The sequence below is a fragment of the Lithobates pipiens genome, unplaced genomic scaffold (assembly GCF_037356315.1).
Source record: "Lithobates pipiens isolate NorthernLeopardFrog02 unplaced genomic scaffold, aLitPip1_a1.2 Scaffold_22, whole genome shotgun sequence".
Classification (NCBI taxonomy): domain Eukaryota; kingdom Metazoa; phylum Chordata; class Amphibia; order Anura; family Ranidae; genus Lithobates; species Lithobates pipiens.
Genome location: NW_027507784.1, coordinates 166559460 through 166578369, shown reverse-complemented (window position 1 = coordinate 166578369; position 18910 = coordinate 166559460). Strand labels below are relative to the sequence as shown.

Genomic DNA, 18910 nt, shown 5'->3' with positions numbered 1-18910 from the left:
GGGAGAAAACGTAGAACAAAATCCTGACGCGTTTCACGCTGAAACGTGTCAGAATTTTGCACTACAAAAGGCACTTTTCATCTAATCCGGAGTGCGGCTGTCCAGAGTTCGTTTTTTATGTATTTGGTTTGTGCAATCAGCCTGCACCTGGAACCCCCACCTGCCTGGAGAGCAAGCAGTCTACCGGTGGACTGACCTGGAGTGGTGGATCTTTGCTTTCTTTGTCAGCAGTTCACAGACTAGGAAGCTGGTGGTAATTTAGATCAACTGTAAGCTGGCATACAGTGATGCAAGTGCAAGCATGTCTTTGCCTTATTGAATTCCCCAAAATACATCTGAACTTGCTACTTCATCATCCATAGCATGTACAGATACCCTATGTATGAGAGAGAGTTCAGCCACTCTGTGTATGACAGAGAACAGGTACAGACACCCTGTGTAGGACAGAGAACAGGGACAGACACCCTGTGTGTGACAAAGAACAGGTACAGACACCCTGCGTGTGACAGAGAACAGGTACAGACACCCTGCGTGTGACAGAGAACAGGTACAGACACCCTGCGTGTGACAGAGAACAGGTACAGACACCCTGCGTGTGACAGAGAACAGGTACAGACACCCTGCGTGTGACAGAGAACAGGTACAGACACCCTGCGTGTGACAGAGAACAGGTACAGACAGCCTGCGTGTGACAGAGAACAGGTACAGACACCCTGCGTGTAAAAGAGAACAGGTACAGGTTGTGGAAGAATGTTGTTATTAACTGGCCTCCTCCTGTAGGCTAAACATAGAGTATATTCCAGAGGTCTGATTGTGTTTTCTCTCAATAGATTATACCATACATGAAACAATATGAAGTGGATACATTCAGCAAAAGTCATGAGCAGATGGCACTTTACTGGAAAGAATGTCATGAGGCTCTCATGGTGAATATGCACAAACGGGAAAGGGAGCGTGGTGAAAGCAAGCTGAAATTTCAGGTAGCTTTTATATAAAAAAACATTTTTTATCCATAATGTTTTTATTTTATCAAAAGAGAGCATAACAATTAAGATTGTTGCAAATGGTACATATCATTGTGATGAAAAAACATTGTAAAGGTATATAAAATAGGCTTCATTCAAATCTTGATGGCCCAATCCAGCCTACCCCAAATGGGTTCACGCTGTAGGTCTGGGAGGTCACCACATTGAGCCACTAGTTGGCCTGTACAACTATAAGTAAGGGAATAACATTGGGAAGGGAAGGGTAACAATATAGGAAATTCAGAGAGTAGAGGATAACATAGATAGTGTTCTACGTCCGCCTATTACTTAGTTAATTGAACAGATTGTTTCAGACTGTGGGGTAAGTTAGAATTTGCATTCTTTTAAATAATTGGAGGCTCTAGGGTGAGATATCGAAAGCCCTAGGGTGGGATATACAATTATATAACAATTTCTATCCTTTATTTTCTTTCTAGCTCTAAAATATTTTGGAGCTGATTTACTAAAGGCAAATAGGCAGCTCACTTTGCAAGGGAAGTTGCACTTGCAAAATAATTTGCCTCAGAGCCTAATGAATGTGGTGAAGTTTCACTTTGCAAAAAATACCCAATCACGTGCAAGGAAAAAAATAATAACATTGCTTGCACAATATGGGTGATTAAAATCAGCTGAGCTTCACCTTGTTCATTAGGCTCTGCTAAGAATTCTCTTGCAAACTGCAACTACCCTTGCAAAGTGATCAGCCTATTTTCAGTTCGTAAATCAACCCCTTTTTGTGGCAGAGTTTGCAAAACCTTTCTCTGACTATTTAGATAATGTACCTTGATTATTACTGCAACATGAATGTCTGGGCTCCCTCTCTACTGAGCTTTCTAAAGTTATTGTAAAGTCAGAAGGTTTTTTATTCTGTTGCATTCTATGGATTAAGATAAAAAACCTTCTGTGTGTAGCAGCCCCCACCAGCTCCCCCTCTCTATCCAGTGATGTCCATGAGTACCACAGGTATCTGAGACTTTCCCTCTTGGTTAGCTCCTGCTTCTGTCAATCAAACTCAGTCAATCAGGAGAGAGATGGGCAGGAGCGAACCACAGCTCCTTGTCTGAAAGAATACACAGAGCTGCAGCTTGGCTCAGGTGCCCCCATAGCAAGCTACTTGTTGTGGGGGTACTCAACAGGAAGGAGGGACCAGGAGCTCCAGCCAGGGACCCCAGAAAAGGAGGATTTGGGCTCCCCTGTGCAAAACCACTTCACAGGGCAGGTAAGCAGGTAAGTATAACTTGTTTGGTATTTTATAAAAAAAAAAAAAACAAGACTTTACAATCACTTTAAGGTATTTTGTTTAAAGGGTCAGTGCACCCATAACTGATATTTAAGTTCTGCTAGATTATTTTGACTTGAACCTATTTTTTTGTTTTTGTTTTTTTACTTTGGATTAATATTTGTAAAACATAGTTACATAGTGGTTGTTGTAAAGAAAAGACATCTTTGCAGGCAACATACACATTTTAGTAAATCCTCATATAAATACCTGAAAGTTACACGTGGTAATAAACATAATAACTAAAACTATTATTTTCCTTCCAAAAGTCCTCCTCTGCTGTATAATGCTAGTGATGGTGGGAGGAGTTCAGCAGAGCTAGCATGTCCTTTCCTTCCACTGTGCTAGAATCTGCATCTCTCACAGGGAACTACAATTCCCATGAGTCCTCATGCCTTTTATCATGCTCAGTCAATTTTATATAACACACACCCATCTGCCAATCAATAGCTGGGTGTGTGCTGTGTAAAACAGTACAAGGTTTTTTAACTGTAATATCTTATATATTTTTTTTAAATAAAAATCTGTGTTCTATATTTTTTAAAAATATCTTCATTATAAGGCCTCATGCCCACAGATGATATAAAAAGATATATATATATCTATATATATCTATATATATATATATATAAAGCTAGTACCGTCACAAGGAAAAAAGCGGCGTTAAAAACTTGATTTTTATCAGTGTCTTGCATTGACGTCAATGCATGTTTAGCCACACTAGCTTTCAGCCGCGTTTCACCTATGCCCAAAAAATGGCATAGGTGTCCCCCCAAGATCCATACCAGACCCTAAACCAAGCACGCAGCCTGGTAGGTCAGGAAAGGGGGAGAACAAGCGAGCGCCCCCCCCCCCCCTCCTGGACCATACCAGGCCACATGCCCTCAACACAGGGGGTGGGTGCTTTGGGGCACGGGGGACCCTGCGCCTCCCCCACCCCAAAGCACCTTGTCCCCATGTTGATGAGGATAAGGGCCTCTTCCCGACAACCCTAGCCATTGGTTGTTGGGGTCTGCAGGCATGGGGGCTTATCGGAATCTGTAAGCCCCCTTTAACAAGGGGGCCCCCAGATCTTGGCCCCCTACCCTATGTGAATGTGTATGGGGTAAATTGTGCCCCTACAAATTTACCTAAAATAAAAATGTCAAAAATAAACACAGGTTTTTAAAGTATTTTATTTAGGCAGCTCTGTTGTCTCTTCCAATTTCTTCTCACCTCTCCGGCTCTTTTCCCTCTTCTGGCAACGTCTTCTCCCTCTGTCGGTCCTTCTCCTCTCTGCACTGTCTTCTTGCTTTTTCGCCGGGTCTTCTCCCTCTGCTCTTCTTCCAATGTTGACTTGACGTGATCTCCCGGTGTAATGCTGGGTCCGCCGTGTGCAATGACCTACTGACCTCATCCATAAGCCCCCGCCCCCTTGTGACGTCATCGCCCCAAAATGCACCGGGCAATGACGTCACAATGGATGGGGCCTCCTGTTGACATCAGCGGGTGGCCCCACCCCATGCCAATATAAATCATTGCACACGGCGGACCCAGCATTACACCGGGAGATCACGTCAAGTCAACATAGGGAGAAGACCCGGCAAAAGAGTGAAAAGACACAGAGAGGAGAAGAACCGGAGAGGGTGAAGGACGTCGCCAGAAGAGGAAAAAGATGACGCCAGAAGAGGGAGAAGACATCACCAGATAGGGGAGAAGAAATCGGAGGAGACGCTGGAGCTTCCTTAAAAAAATACTTTAAAAATCTGTGTACTGTGTTTATTTTTAACACTTTTTTTTAGGTAAATGGGTAAGGGTACAATGTACCCCATAGTCATTCACATAGAGTGGGGGGCCAGGATCCAGATTCCAATAAGCCCCCCGCCTGCAGACACCGACAACCAACGGCCAGGGGTTGTCAGGAAGCGGCCCTTGTCCTCATCAACATGGGGACAAGGTGCTTTGGGGTGGCGGGGCGCAGGGCCCCCCCTGCCCCAAAGTACCCACTCCCCCTTGTTGAGGGCATGTGGCCTGGTATGGTCCAGGGATGTGGGGGGCCACCTAACTTCCCCCTTTCCTGACCTACAGGGCTACGTGCTTGGATAAGGATCTGGTATCGTCCTGGGGGAGAACCCCACACCAATTATTTTTTTCGTTTTTGGCGGGGTTTTTGGCGGGGTTTCCCTTCAAAATCCTCAGCACACAAAGTCGTGCCGCAAGTCGGATCATCTTGATCCGATTTCTGGTGTAACGTCTATTCAAATCAGTGGGATCCCTTAGGGAACCATTGATTTTGAATAGAAGTAAAGAAGCCTGACGAGGCTTAATGCTCTGTATACAGCGTTAAGCCACATTTAACAGCTTTTAGCAATGTCTGGCGTTTTTACAGCTCTGGCGCTGCAGCCTCGGAATGTGCTGGTCCTGGGTTTTGTTTTAGAGCTTAAAAACGCCTATGCCATTTACAGCTCAATAATGCCTCGGTGGGCATGTGGCCCTAGGCTAACATGGAGAGGCATTTTTAAGCTTCAAAAAACGCTCTTAAAAGCGGCAGTAAAAACACCCGTGGGCATGAGGCCTGTTTTTACCTGCATGTTAGTTTGCACAAATATTTTTATATTAATTCTATTTTCTCGTCTGTTAATTGGTAAACTAACAGAAGCAAAGCTGGGAGCAGCCTATATACACAGAGCAGTGGGCGGGCAAAGGCGAGACATAGGCAGGAGTAGGCGGGGCTTCACTGGCTGAACATGAGGGGGCAGTTGGCGGAGCATCTTCAGGACTTCTGGGGAGAATGAAATGCCAGAGCTTTCCATGGACTGGAGGAGCACCTCCCCCTCAGGACGGCACGCTGTAGTCTCTTCAGAGAGGCAGCACGCAAGGTTAGAAACAGAGGAAGCACCGTTGTCTCCTCATTAAGCCTAGGTTCACATTTGTGCGAACACAGACATAGCATGTGATTCGCACCTGCACTGCAGGGCCGATTGCATGCAATGTTTGTGCAATGCGAGTTCAGCCATACAGTTGTATGGCTGAACTCGCATTGAATTTGCACAAAAAAGGTGCAGGGACTTTTTTTCCCCCATACTGAAATCGGATCGCATAGGTGTTCTCACCTATGTGATCTGATTCCTGTGCAAATTCACTGTTCGCACTGTGATCTGTGAACAGATCTGAGGGTGTCATTAACAATGTATTGACACCCGCAGCGGTTCACAGAGGACAATGCGAACTGCCTGCGAGAGAGATGCGAAGCGAGAAACGGCGCTGTAATCGCGCTGGTTCCCACATCGCACAAGGATAAAGGAAGTGAACATGAGAGCTTTGAGCTGCAGGGGACAAGGTAGATATCTCAAAAGATATTTTTGAGATGAGATATTTTTTAACAGAGATCTCAAAATCCTTACAGTTTTTTTTGCAAAACGGACTGTATAACAGACTGTATAGTTACACAATATATTGATTGTTTTCATTTTGACCATAGTTCTTCTTTAAGAACAATTTTGTCTTAACACTGCTGTTTTACTACTCAGGAGTTTTTTCTGGAGCCATTTAACAGGAAGGCCCGTCAGGAGAACTTGCGCTACAACAATATGCTGAAACAAATGAACAGCCAGTGTACAGCCACTTTAAGACAGTGGAAAGCTGCTCAAAGATACTTCACCTGTGAGCGAGGCCCCTGGAAAGAAAGGTCAGTTTTATGCCATTTGTTTACAATGTTTCCCAACTTTGGTTCTCAACCACACAGAGATCATGTGTTCTAAACTTCCGAAAACATACACAGCTGTGATCATCAGTGTGTATGAAGCAGCACACTAGTAATGTCATATATGATTCCGTGAGGAGATCTGGAAATTATGACCTATAACCAATCCCTCAAGACTGGTTTAGGAAGCAGTGTCAGGTGGCTTTGCTTGGTCATTGTGTAATTACCATTATTTTCTTTACCAGATCCATACAACCACAGGCGTTATTCTCTATGCAGCAGCATTTCATGACTCTCAAAATGTTACACACCTTTTGTTTAAAGCCACTTTTACACAGGCAGACCAATCGGGTCCACCTGTCAGTTTTTCAGCAGGCCCGATCGGACCATTCGTTCCCTTCTATAAAGCAGTGGATGTAAACGAACATGTGTCTGTTTACATTCACCGAAATCCAGTTCTATCCGCTAAAAACGGATGGGGGATCCTTTCCCCATCAGTCTGGCAGATTGGATCGGATGACATTCAGATGTAAATGAATAGGTGGTCCGTTTACATCCAAACACCTATAGAAGAAAGCAGGCTGTGTCTGTGTCTGCTCTGCATCAGCAGGATGGACACAGACCTGTTGTTCACCTGCTTAGGGGGGGATCAGCAGACCGATTCCCCATCGAGAAGGCAGATCTGCTGACGGCGTCCACCAGTGTAAAAGAGCCCTAAAGGAAAAAAAATCTGAATTTCTGAGATGCATATAGCAAATGAAAATCTATACCGAAACCAATATACATTACCTCTGATTCTCTGCAAAACATTGCAGTTATCAGTTGGAATATGTGGTTCCAGCATGGTGTTAGGAGGATACAGCAGGATAGCTCATTTCTAAATCTATTTAATCTCACTGTCTAAACCTCCTGGAACAGCCTTAAAGCTGAATTCCAGGTATGGATTTTATAGCAGAGTTACATTGCTCCAGCTTGCCAAACCTTTGGGATCCTTGTGAAAGCTGGAAATTATTGTAGTATTTTCTGCTACTATAGTAATTGCCATTGCTTTCCAGGTCCCATGGTGAGCAGCTGCCCTACTGCTTAGTGAACACAGGGGATTGTTCGCTTGGCCACAGGCACCATTTAGAGAACCCCTTGCATTTCCTTCAATTGAAAGCAAGGTGTTCCCTGATGGATTAGGTGAATCCGATCCACCGCTCCCCCTCCACCATGTCCAATCAGAGAATGCCTTGCATTTATTAAGAAAAGTGCAAGGCGTTCTTTGATGCCCATGTAGAGCAGGACTCCCTTTGGGTACTGTGCAGCAGGGCAGCTGTTTGGTATGGACCTGGAAGACTGTTGTGATCACTGAGGTAGCAGAGCCTACTGCAGTGATTTACAGCTTTCGCAGGGTTCCCACAGATGAAGACTATGCATACTTACATTGCTCCAGTCTGGATCAATGTATACAGTACATACTTGGAAATCAACTGTTAGTGCCAGTTCCCACATGGAATCGCACAGGAACATGGTCAGTGTTGCTGTGAGATTCCTGTTCCATTCAGTGCAATGCGATTTTCAACCCATTCATTTGAATGAGCTGAAATCACACTGGATTCCATCAAATGTAGTGCATGCACTACTTTTAACAATGCCCTGTAACCATATCACATGGTACTGTAATCTGGCATAGGCAAATGCACTGCGTTTGTGATCTGCGATTGAGGTGTTGTTAGAATTACGACAACCACAGCAGATTGCACACACAGTGCATTTTGAAGATGGTGTGGGAGACACGCATGAAGCATGGGTTTCCCACACCACGTTCATGTCCTTCACTTTCTGTCCTAGAGACGCAATAGAAAGTGAGAAGAAATCATGGGAAACTCCCCCTCTTAGTTGCAACTGGAACAGGTCTCCCTTTTTGAAGATTTACCATCACTTTTTGTTCTGGTGGCTACTCCAAATTTTTAGATTTCCCTTTAGGCTGGCCATATATTATACAATTCTTTTGTACAATGTTCCATTACATTTACCAAAACCATATATTATGAGGTCAAACCTAAACACTTTCAATTTGTATGCAATCAGGAAGGCCCTTGCACTACATAGTTGAAGGCAAATCTAAAGGAAATTGAATAAGAAAATTGTATAATGTATGGCCAGCTTTACTTTTGTATTGATGACAATGACCACAAAGACAAATAGAAGATGGATTTCTTTAGCCTAATAGGGCTTCTAAGAAAAAAAAGTTGTAGCTATACATACACTGTAACACATACAGTGCAGAACATTTTCATTTTACTGCTTGGACTGTGGCTATACAGATATTGCCCCCAATTTGGCACAGGTCATAACCACAGTCCTGGATACATAACATGCTGTATACATGTTAGTATTTGCTACACTTCAGGTGCTTGTGATTGGCTGACAAAGGGCAACCACCTTTTTTTTAACAATCCTTAAAGCTGTAAACTTTCTTTAAAAAGAAAAACAAGTTTACTCCCGCTTTAAGTTGGGATTTTTTCTGTTTGTCTTGTATTATTGTGGCCATTGCAGTCTGCATATTCATGTTTTAACATGGCTAGCTACACCTGGTTTCTACATGATTCCCTTCGAGTGGTTCCATCTGGTTCTCATCTAGTTCGGGAAATGAGAGGCATGTATTTTCATTTTAGTACAATTGGTATATTTTATGCTTAAACCACTTGTACCAGTTGTCTAGGGCTTGTTTGTTCTTGTCCTTGTGTATAAGTGGTCATCTTATGTCGCACGTTAGTCTTTTAGCTGGGTCCAGCGTTGGCATCTTTGCTTTGTTTCCATTAAACTGGAATATGCTAGGAGAGGTAGGCAAGGAAGAGGAGCAGTTCTTAACTTTATTAGTGCCCTAATTTCATCATTTGTCTCTGTGTTCACCTACCCAATATGTACTTAAAAAAAATAAAAAATTAAGGTAAGTCAATATCTAAAATAAGAGAAGTCTTTCTTTTTTATTTTATTTTAGTGACCATATTTTAAGGTGTTGAATAATTTCATTTGTTGTTATTTAGTGCTACATTTCCTGTTGACAGGAAAGACAACTTGGAACATTGGAAACTTTCCAATGTTGAGAATTACTCCCGAATGAGGCTCAAACTGGTCCAAAACATAAATTTTGATCCCCATTCTGAAGCAAGTAATTTGCGTGATAACCTTGGTAAGTTTACACTAATAAGGTAGTGCGCTTTATTGATGTACCCGTTAGGTGACTAGGAATTCATTAAATGAGTTTGTATCTACAAGAGTTTCACTTGGAATCTTTCTGCAGAATAATATGTAATTTAATTCCCTATACACATGGTAAAAAAAAAAAAAAAAAGTGGAGGGTGGTGTGCATGTATTAGTGTTATCAGACTGTTGAGTTCCATTGATTGTTAGATCAAGGTGATAGTAAAGCCTGACACCCAATATCGTTTTTTGTTTTTTTCATTCAACCCAGCGGGTTGAACGTAAAAAAACTGTCAGCTGCGGTCGGAGCCACTGTACTAACAATTCGACGTTAGTACAGCGGTCTCCCCCACTAAGCGTTGTGTTCTGACAGGAGGACGGCCTCCCACCAGAACATTGCGATCAGCGCTCTCAGCTATTGGCTGAGAGTGCTGATTGGGAGCTGGTCGGCTGATGGGTTTTCCAGCATGCACATTCGACAGAAGCTGACCCGGCTGGCATACACACAGGCCGAATGTTTGTTTTTGTTTTTTTAACCATCCGATGTCTTCCGACATTCGGCCCGTGTGTACAGAGCTTTAGGCTGGCTACCCATTATACAATTTTCTTGTATATTTACCAAACCCATATAATATGAGGTAAAACCTAAACACTTTAAATTTGTATGCAATCAGGCAGGCCCTTGCACGACAGAGTTGAAGGTAAATCTAAAGAGAATTGAATAAGAACATTCTATGATGTATGGCCATCTATCTGTACAGTACATGGCTACAATTACCATGATGCACTAGATATTCCAGTTGTATTTACATTTTTACTTTTGTTGTCTTGTCTAAAGACCTCTAACCAACTGTGGGTACAGAGACTTATGCCGCGTACACACGACAGGACTTAAGTCCGGCAGACTTTTGACGGAGTTCTGACGGAGTTCTGACGGAGTTCTGACGGAGTTCTGACAGAGTTCTGACGGACTTTCCGAATTAACGGACTTGGCCACACACAATCACACCAAAGTCCGACAGATTCGAACGTGATGACGTATGACTGGACTAGAATAAGGAAGTTCATAGCCAGTAGCCAATAGCTGCCCTAGCGTCGGTTTTAGTCCGTCAGACTAGCACACACACGAGCGGATTTCTGGGTCCGGCAGAGTTCTGGCGGAAAAATTTGAAACATGTTCCATTTCTAAAGTCTGTCAGACTTTTGCAAATCAAAAGTCCGCTGCAGCCCACACACGTTCGAATGGTCTGCCGGAATCATTCCGTCGGACTTTTGATGTTGAAAAGTCTGGTCGTGTGTACGGGGCATTACACAAGTTTTCAGTTTACAATTAGTTATCCCCTTTTTATCTGTAGACCTTTCATTGGTGGTCTATACAGACCAATGCTATTTACACATATACAAACCAACATCTGCAAATAATAGTTTTATTTTCTCATAAATACTTATGTCATTTTAGTGATGGACCTTTTACAAAAGGGTGTCACCATACACATGTGTCTAGGACAGTATGAATGGTAAATATGACCTAATTTAAATTGTCACTCATGTGTAGTTATTCATATTATACAGGAGTTCAGCAAACAGAACCGTCAAGTGAGTCACTTCTGCTGGAAGCGGTAAAGCAGGTGAAAGTTAGTGACCTAGAAGATGATGGACTTGAGCTTCCCGAGGAGGACAACACAGCTACAGTGTATGGTTAAAGTTAATTAATATCATTTTCATGCTACATTCACACTCATGTTGTTATTTTTTATAAAAGTTTTGCTTCTTTGACTTGTGTGCAATCCAAGCCTTAATGTATGCAGAGTGTTTGACAATCCTCTAAACAGGAAATCCCCGCCACCATACTTTTCAAGTGATTGTAAAGTCACTATGTGATTTTACATGTATCATCTCTGGGCATGCTACCATTCACTACAGTGGATTTGTTTTTTTTAAATGTAAAGGCTGAATGACCTTTTGTCACGCTGCAACTGTCACATGATCCCCCTGTGCTGTGCTGGCTGGCCTCAATCTATGGAGAGAAGTGGGAGACACTGAGATTCTCCTGTGACATCAGCCGACCAGCACAGGGGAATCTCGGCCTCTCCCGCTTCTCTCCTTAGATAGGGGCCGGCCAGCACAGGGGGATCATGTGACCGCATAGGTGCGGTGTGACAAAAGTTATTTAGACTTTTCATTTGTAAAAAACAAACCCACTGTAGTGGATGGCACCATGCCCGGAGGGGATAATTGTATATTAGCTGCATTATGCAGGAGAGACTGTCAGAAGTGATCAGCAGATGCCGGCGACATGTAAACTGACCATGGTAATCAGGGCTCAGCAGCCCTGATTACCATGGTCAGCAGAGGCAGGGGGACACGGGAACTGGCAGGCTCAACCAGGTTTTTTACAAGTTAGGAAGGGAAAAATTACATAGCACAAGCACTGTCCTATAGAGCATGCCTTTAAAGAACAGAATCTTAGTTTTTTTTGTTAGGGCTACAATCACTTTAACAGCAGAATGCTTTTGAAGTTCAAATCCTGTTTTGGGATCAAACGCTCTCTTCAGAATCATGGGAAATCACAGATATACATGCATCCTGCTCAGTCAGTTTGTGTTGAAGAATAGTAAGTGTGGAGAATTACCATGGATGTGTTCTGTGCAGTATAACATTTCAATTGTATGTTAAGATGAAATGTACTGACATCAAATATCTTTTAATCTAGAAGTGAGAAAGAAGAGCAGAGTCAAAAGGAGAAAACAGTGTTGTCCGAGGAGTGTGAACTCATCACTATAATGGATGTGATTTCTGGTCGATTAGAGGTCACCACTCAACATATATATTTCTATGATGGCAGCACGGAAAAAGAAGAAGGTTATTGTTTCAGTATACTTTTTTTTTTTTATATTCACATACTTATACATGCACCAATATTATGCATGTTATATTACAGTAGCATTAAATTAAACTGAAGGCAAAACTTTTTTTTTAAATGAGAGTAATTAAAGGGATTACAACATCTGTCAGGTTTTTATTGCTGCCTTTGTTCCTGTTACAGAGATTCTCCTGCTTTTTTTGTGGCAGTAACTTTTATCACCAAAGTAAAAGAAAATCCAAACTTTTTAATGGTCACCACAACAGTTATCTTCCATTCGGGACATTAGCTCTGCTAATGACTACAGGGGATTTCCCTCACTTTGGAGGAATTTCCTCTCACTTCCTGTTTTGGTTATAGGACAGAAACTAAAGTGTAATCTCCCTAATAGGACGTTGCCTTAATTTCTACTTTATGAGTATAAATGTGTTAAATGCTTTTAAAGAGAGATTCAGGGTTACATCATGTCCTTAACTAAAATTTATAAGGGCCTGTGTCAACGGGCATATGTAGCATACTTCCAGGTGCACTTGACTTGCATTTCAAATCAGTTTGAGTTCATCTAAGTACTTTCACAGCTACAGTGACTTGAAAAAAGTTTTCATACCCCTTGAAATTTCCCATATTTTGTCACATTACAACCAAAAACATGTATTTTATTGTGATTTTATGTGATAGACCAATACAAAGTAGCACATAATTGTGATGTGGAAGGAAAGTGATAAATGATTTTTAAAATTTTTAACAAATAAATATCTGAAAAGTGTGGTGTGTATTTTTATTCAGCCCCCTTTACTCTGATACCCCTAACTAAAATCTAGTGGAAGCAATTGCCTTCAGAAGTTACATAATTAGTAAATAAAGTCCACCTGTGTGTAATTTAATCTCAGTATAAATACAGCTGTGAAGCCCTCAGAGGTTTGTTAGAGAACGTTAGTGAACAGACATCATCATGAAGGCCAAGGGAACACACCAGACAGGTTAGGGATAAAGTTGTGGAGAAGTTTAACTGCTTGCCGCCCGTGTAACATCCTATGACATTGTGGACTTTGAGCAGTGATATCTGAATGATGCCTGCAGCTACAGGCATTATTCAGATATCGTCTTTTAGAGCCGGCAATTCCCATCACCATAAGAATGATCGTAGCGGCTGTTCTTATAGGCGGCAAGAGGGGACAACCCCCCCCCCCCCCCCCCGCCGCTCCAGGTCCTTCTCCGGGCTCGTCCCTGCCATAGGCGAATGGAAGAAAGAGGTGAGATCTGGAGACTTATTGACCCCAGATCTCACTGTAAAGAGAACCTATCAAGCACTTTTCCTATTACAATGTATGTTTACTTGTAATAGGCATAAAAGTGATCAAAAAAACGAAAAATTTTTTAAAAAGTGTCATAACAGAAAAAAAAAAAGTAAAAAAAAAGTGCCCCTATCCCCGCGTGCTCACTCGCAGAAGTGAAGCATACGTAAGTCACGCACACACATGTAAACGGCATTCAAACCCTACGTGAGGTATTGCCACAAACATTAGAGTGAGAGCAATAATTCTAGCACTAGACCTCCTCTGTAACTCAAAAAATTGAACCTGTAATTTTTTTTAGAAACGTCGCCTATGGGGATTTTTACTGAAGTTTGGCACTTAGAAGAAAACCTGTTAGTCTGCAAAAGACTTGAGACTGGGCTGGAGGTTCAACAGCCAGAGCTATAATGGAATGGTTTAGGTCAAAGCATATTCATGTGTTAGAATGGCCCAACCAAAGTTCAGACCTAAATCCAATTGAGAATCTGTGGCAAGACTTGATAATCGCTGTTCACACACTCTTTATCTAATATGACAGAACTTGAGCTTTTTTGCAAAGAAGAATGGGGAAAAATGTCACTCTCTAGATGTGCAAAGCTGGTAGAGACATCCCCAAAAAGACCTGCAGCTGAAATTGCAGTTCTACAAAGTATTTACTCAGGGGGGCTGAATACAAATGCATGCCACACTTTTCACATATTTATTTGTAAAAAAATTGAAAACCATTTATCATTTTCATTCCACTTCACAATTATGTGCCACTTTGTGTTGGTCTATCACATGAAATCCCAATAAAATACATTTAAGTTTTTGGTTGTAACATGAAAAAACTTGGAAAATTTTAATCTCACCTGCAGTAGGCCTTGTTCCGATATGCTTCAAGCTGCTTTTGCATTTCTGATGACTTGCATAGAGAGAAATGCGGTTCTGAAGCAAACAAGCACACATATATGCAGCATAGCATGCTAGTTATACTCACTGACAGATCAGCCAAAAAGTTATATAGTGGTAATATTTTATTGTAAAAAGAAGATTTATAAGCTATGGTCATTGTATGTGTGGGTGGGGGGGCAGATTAACTATTTTCATATTACTTTGTTTAGTAACACTTTGACTTTTTGATGTTTTTGATCTAGTTTTGCAAAAAACGTGTTTAATTGTGTAGAAGGTCTGTGCTTAATCTGATTTGTTTCCAATCTTCGGCGAATAGGTGTTGGTTATGATTTTAAGTGGCTCCTTTCTCAGATCAGAGAGATTCACTTGCGTAGATACAACTTAAGAAGATCAGCCTTGGAAATCTTTCTTATTGATCAAACAAATTACTTCTTGAATTTCAAAAAAGAGGTGAGTTATTTGAGGTTTTTGGTTTTTAAGCTTTTCATTGGATTTTTTAAATTCTGTTGTGAGAGCTCATATGTGAGAGGTCTGCCCCTTTCATTGGGAGCTGTTAATATTTGGCTCCCGCTCACCATTTTTTTTTCTTATTCAGGTCAGGAATAAGGTATACAGCCGCATTCTTTCATTACGTCTTCCAAATATATATGGGACTCGGTCACCGCAGGAGCTGCTTAAGGCTTCTGGCCTGACACAGGTAAGAATAATTTGCCTAAAGCCTGGTACACACTGAATTTTTTTTAGCTCAGCCCAACAGGCTGAACGAAAAAAAAACCTAAGGAGCTCAGAAGAAGATCCTATTAACAATCTGACATTAGTACAGCTATCTACCCTGCTAATCTATTGTGTTCTAACAGGGGGTTGGCCCCTCGCCAGAACACTGATCAGCGCTCTCAGACATTGGCTGGGAGCGCTGATCAGATGCCAATCGGCAGACCTTTTTCAATCGCACCCCTTCGACAGAAGCCGAACCGGCTGCTGTACGCCCAATATTCGACATGTGTGTATGGCCCTTAAGACTAATGCTAGGAATAATTACTTATTTGCATTTACAGAAAGGTACTGTGTTACACTCCCCTTCTGCTTGTGCAATGTTTGGCAGTTTATTTAAATGGAACCACCTGAGCTGATGATACCTATTACAGCCAAGAGTCCCACTGAGCACCAAAGGTTGTCAGAGCCCAACTCCTAAAATTGTTGCTAGTTCTGGGGCAGCCAAAACCTATGCAGCACCACACACAGCCACATACCTGCCTCCTTTTAGGTGTCAAGTGGTGGGATCCTTGTTTGTTTTAGGTAACAGCTATCTTGACAGATTCTTTGTGTGCCTTAGATAAGGGGAATGGCTTTTTTATGTTTTTTTTAATTAATTTTACACAGCAGATAGATGTCAGTTGGTCAGGTTATGGGTGGATCTAATAGCTAATGCTAAACACTAGTCAATAGAATTGTTCCAATAGTTTTTATCCAGCTTTACGAATTGTCAGCCTTACATGCCCTCAGTTTCATATGTTTTAAATAATTATACAGCTATACCGGTTTCAGTGAAGGTAGGCTAAAAGGAACCAAAAAGCCCCCACTTACCTATTAAGAAACACAGTAGAGCCTTCTTAAAACAGAGGGTATTTGCATGTCTTCCATCACAGATCCAAAGATAAGGGTTTTATTTTTCATTTTAGGACAGTGAGAAGAGCCATGGAAATGATTCCTTTATGCTCTAAAATGTATATCTTGAACCCACTGGTTTATAGTACAGATATCTTTAAACAGTTGTATGCAGTTTGAAATAAATGGCTCCATGATATTTTTATTTATTACAGGTACCTATATAGTGCCGTCAATTTACGCCACACTTTACATATATATTGTACATTCACATCAGTCCCTGCCCTCAAGAAGTTTACAATCTAAAGTCCCTAACTCACAATCATACATCCACATACTATGAACAGGGCTCAAAATGTCAGGTCCTGAGCTACTAGCCAGGCCTCAAGGGTTACTCACCACCAGTTGCCCCAGCCCGCCTGCCCCGTCTTGCCCCATCCCGCCCGCCCCTAAACACGCCCTCATAAATTCTCATGAAATGACACTTAAATGTTTTATGCAGAATTAAGTTATAAATATTAACAACAACAACAACTTTATCTGTGCCCACCAATGCAGCCTTGTGCTCACCAATGCAGCCTTGTGCTCACCAATGCAGCCTTGTGCTCACCAATGCAGCCTTGTGCTCACCTATGCAGCCTTGTGCTAACCTATGCAGCCTTGTGCTAACCTATGCAGCCTTGTGCTCACCTATGCAGCCTTGTGCTCACCTATGCAGCCTTGTGCTCACCTATGCAGCCTTGTGCTCACCTATGCACTCTTGTGCTCACCAATGCAGCCGCGTGCTCACCAATGCAGCCACGTGCCTACCATGCTGCCTTGCTCCCACCACTGCAGCCTTGTGCCCACCATGCAGCCTTGTGCCCACCGTTCAGTCTGTGTCCACTATGCAGCCTATCTGTGCAGGAGAGGAGAGGGAGAGGAACAGGAGAACTGTGCAGCTCAGGGAACACGGCGATAACTGCTTTCATTTCAGTTGCCGTGTTCCCAACACTCAACGTCATATACAGCCCGCCCCCTGGCTGGGCAACTTTGATTGACAGATCATCCATCACCGGGATTGGACAGATGATCTGTCTATCAAAGTCCTGGGACCAGGAGGAGGGGCTGAATCTAACAGCGAGCGGTGGGGAACACGGCAAATTAAATGAAAACTGTTCTCGCTGTGTTCCATGCTCTGCGCACTGATCACCTGGCCGGCTCTCTCTCGCTCTTCCCCTCGGTGATCACTGGGAGAAGGACTCCCATTCCACCCAAGCTTCCAGCCGTGCTCACCCCCCGCTCCCAGGCAGCCATATAGCTCGCCAAATGCGAGCAGGCGAATGGATTTTTTTGAGGGCTGCTATGAACGATTTTGACAGGCGCCAATTAGGAGCCACTGTATTAGGCTGTATCTGTACTATAAACCAGCAGTTTTGGATGTCATGGCTCTATAAACTATGCAAAAAATAAAAGTAATAAGGATGGAAGTGAGACGTGCAAATATTTTTTGTTTAAGAAAACGCCATTGTTGAAATGAATGTGTGACATGTCCAAGCTGAATTAAGTCCTGAACTATATTCCCCTTTGGTCAAAAGTAAAGCTGGCTATATATATATATCACTTTCAGCCTTTTGGCTAAGATCAAGTTTAGTATCTGTTCTTATTAGTTTAATATCTGATACGTCCCCTATCTGGGGACCATATATGAAATGTATTTTTAGAACAGGGAAATGGAAGAAGAGCTTGCTCTGTTCACTTCACTCAACCTGGTCTTGCAGTACCTCCAGGACCGAAGAAAGCAAAAAAATAAAAGTCAGCCATATGGATGGAAATTTAGTTGTTTCAGCAGGGACCAGCTGAATTTTGATCCATGTATGGGCAGGCTGAGTGTACCCAAGTCGATCCATCAATTAATTTAGGTACAACCAGCCTGTTGGATTTTTGGCATGTGTTTACTGCCGCTAGCAGTAATCCTTGCTGGAAAAGCTCTCCTCACCACCCCGACACCACCCAACACCCATGGAGGAAGGAAAGAAAATACAATAATCTATTGGCTGCCTAAGGCTAAATCTGGCAGATCTCAAGGTAATTCAATAAACTGAATTATGCAGGAGGATTAGAAAAATACATCTTGACGTAATAAAGAGTAAAATCAAAAGGTTTGGAATTGTTTTGTTGGGGTATCTGATTTAGCTTTGTATTTATGGTCCATTCTTACTACTGCTTTTCCACAAAACTGAAGTATTATGGGAGTGGGATTGGATATAATTGGCTGACATACAGTTTTCTGTTTACCAGTGTCCAATTCTCCTGTAGGCACCAGTAGACTGAGAACTCATACTGACCCTGAATTCCTTAGGCTTAATGTACACGGGACGTTTTTACAACCTCTCCTAAACGATTTAACAGATAGTAACCCACGTTTAAAAGCGTTTGAAAAAAATATATATATTTTTTTCAAAATAGCTAAAAAGGAAAACACCTATAAACGAAACGTGGCTAAACTCGAGTTACCGTGTTTAGAAGTGGTTGGCGCTTGAAATGCCTCTAAACTCAGCGTCTGAACTCTCTTTTGCTTTCCAAAAAAGGCCTCTATACTCTGCCTAGAAATGACTATAAATGACCCTGTGTACATGTACTGATAAGATAACAGAGGAGAGTTCAGGAGCAGTTGAAAAAAATGTCCAACTGCTCCTAAACATCCGTTTTGTAGCAACAGTGTACATATAAGGCCTTAAAGTGACACTAAAGGTTTGTTTAAAAAAATAACAAACATGTCATACTTGCCTCCACTGTGCAGCTCGTTTGCACAGAGTGGCCCTGAACTTCCTTTTTCGCAGGTCCCCCGTGGCGCTTGCGGCTCCTCCCCGCATTAGATAACCCCCTGGGAGAAGCGCTCTCCTGGGGGATACCTTGCGGGCACACTACCGACTCATTCATTTGGCTTCCATAGAAGCCGAATGTATGACTCGGCCCCGCCCCCCGGCGCCTGGGTCATTAGATTTGATTGACAGCAGCAGGAGCCAGTGACTGCGCTGCTATCAATCCATCCAATCAGGACCCGAGACACCGGTTTTTGCTGGTGTGCTTGTCCCC

The 18910-nt window shown here is 42.4% G+C and overlaps 1 protein-coding gene and 1 non-coding gene across 2 annotated transcripts in view; both read left to right on the top strand.

The window, feature by feature from the left end:
- LOC143924327 (neurobeachin-like protein 1) overlaps positions 1 to 18910 on the top strand; it is a 305361-nt gene that overhangs the window by 249706 nt on the left and 36745 nt on the right. Inside the window, exons 33-39 of the mRNA XM_077448578.1 lie at positions 831 to 980; positions 5814 to 5971; positions 9040 to 9164; positions 10748 to 10868; positions 11889 to 12037; positions 14544 to 14677; positions 14823 to 14924. Of these exons, the coding sequence (XP_077304704.1) occupies positions 831 to 980; positions 5814 to 5971; positions 9040 to 9164; positions 10748 to 10868; positions 11889 to 12037; positions 14544 to 14677; positions 14823 to 14924 (939 nt within the window). The remainder of the gene's footprint in view (positions 1 to 830; positions 981 to 5813; positions 5972 to 9039; positions 9165 to 10747; positions 10869 to 11888; positions 12038 to 14543; positions 14678 to 14822; positions 14925 to 18910) is intronic.
- On the top strand, positions 17429 to 17617 carry LOC143925776 (U2 spliceosomal RNA). Its single transcript, XR_013262049.1, has one exon. It is a non-coding gene; the product is annotated as a U2 spliceosomal RNA (small nuclear RNA).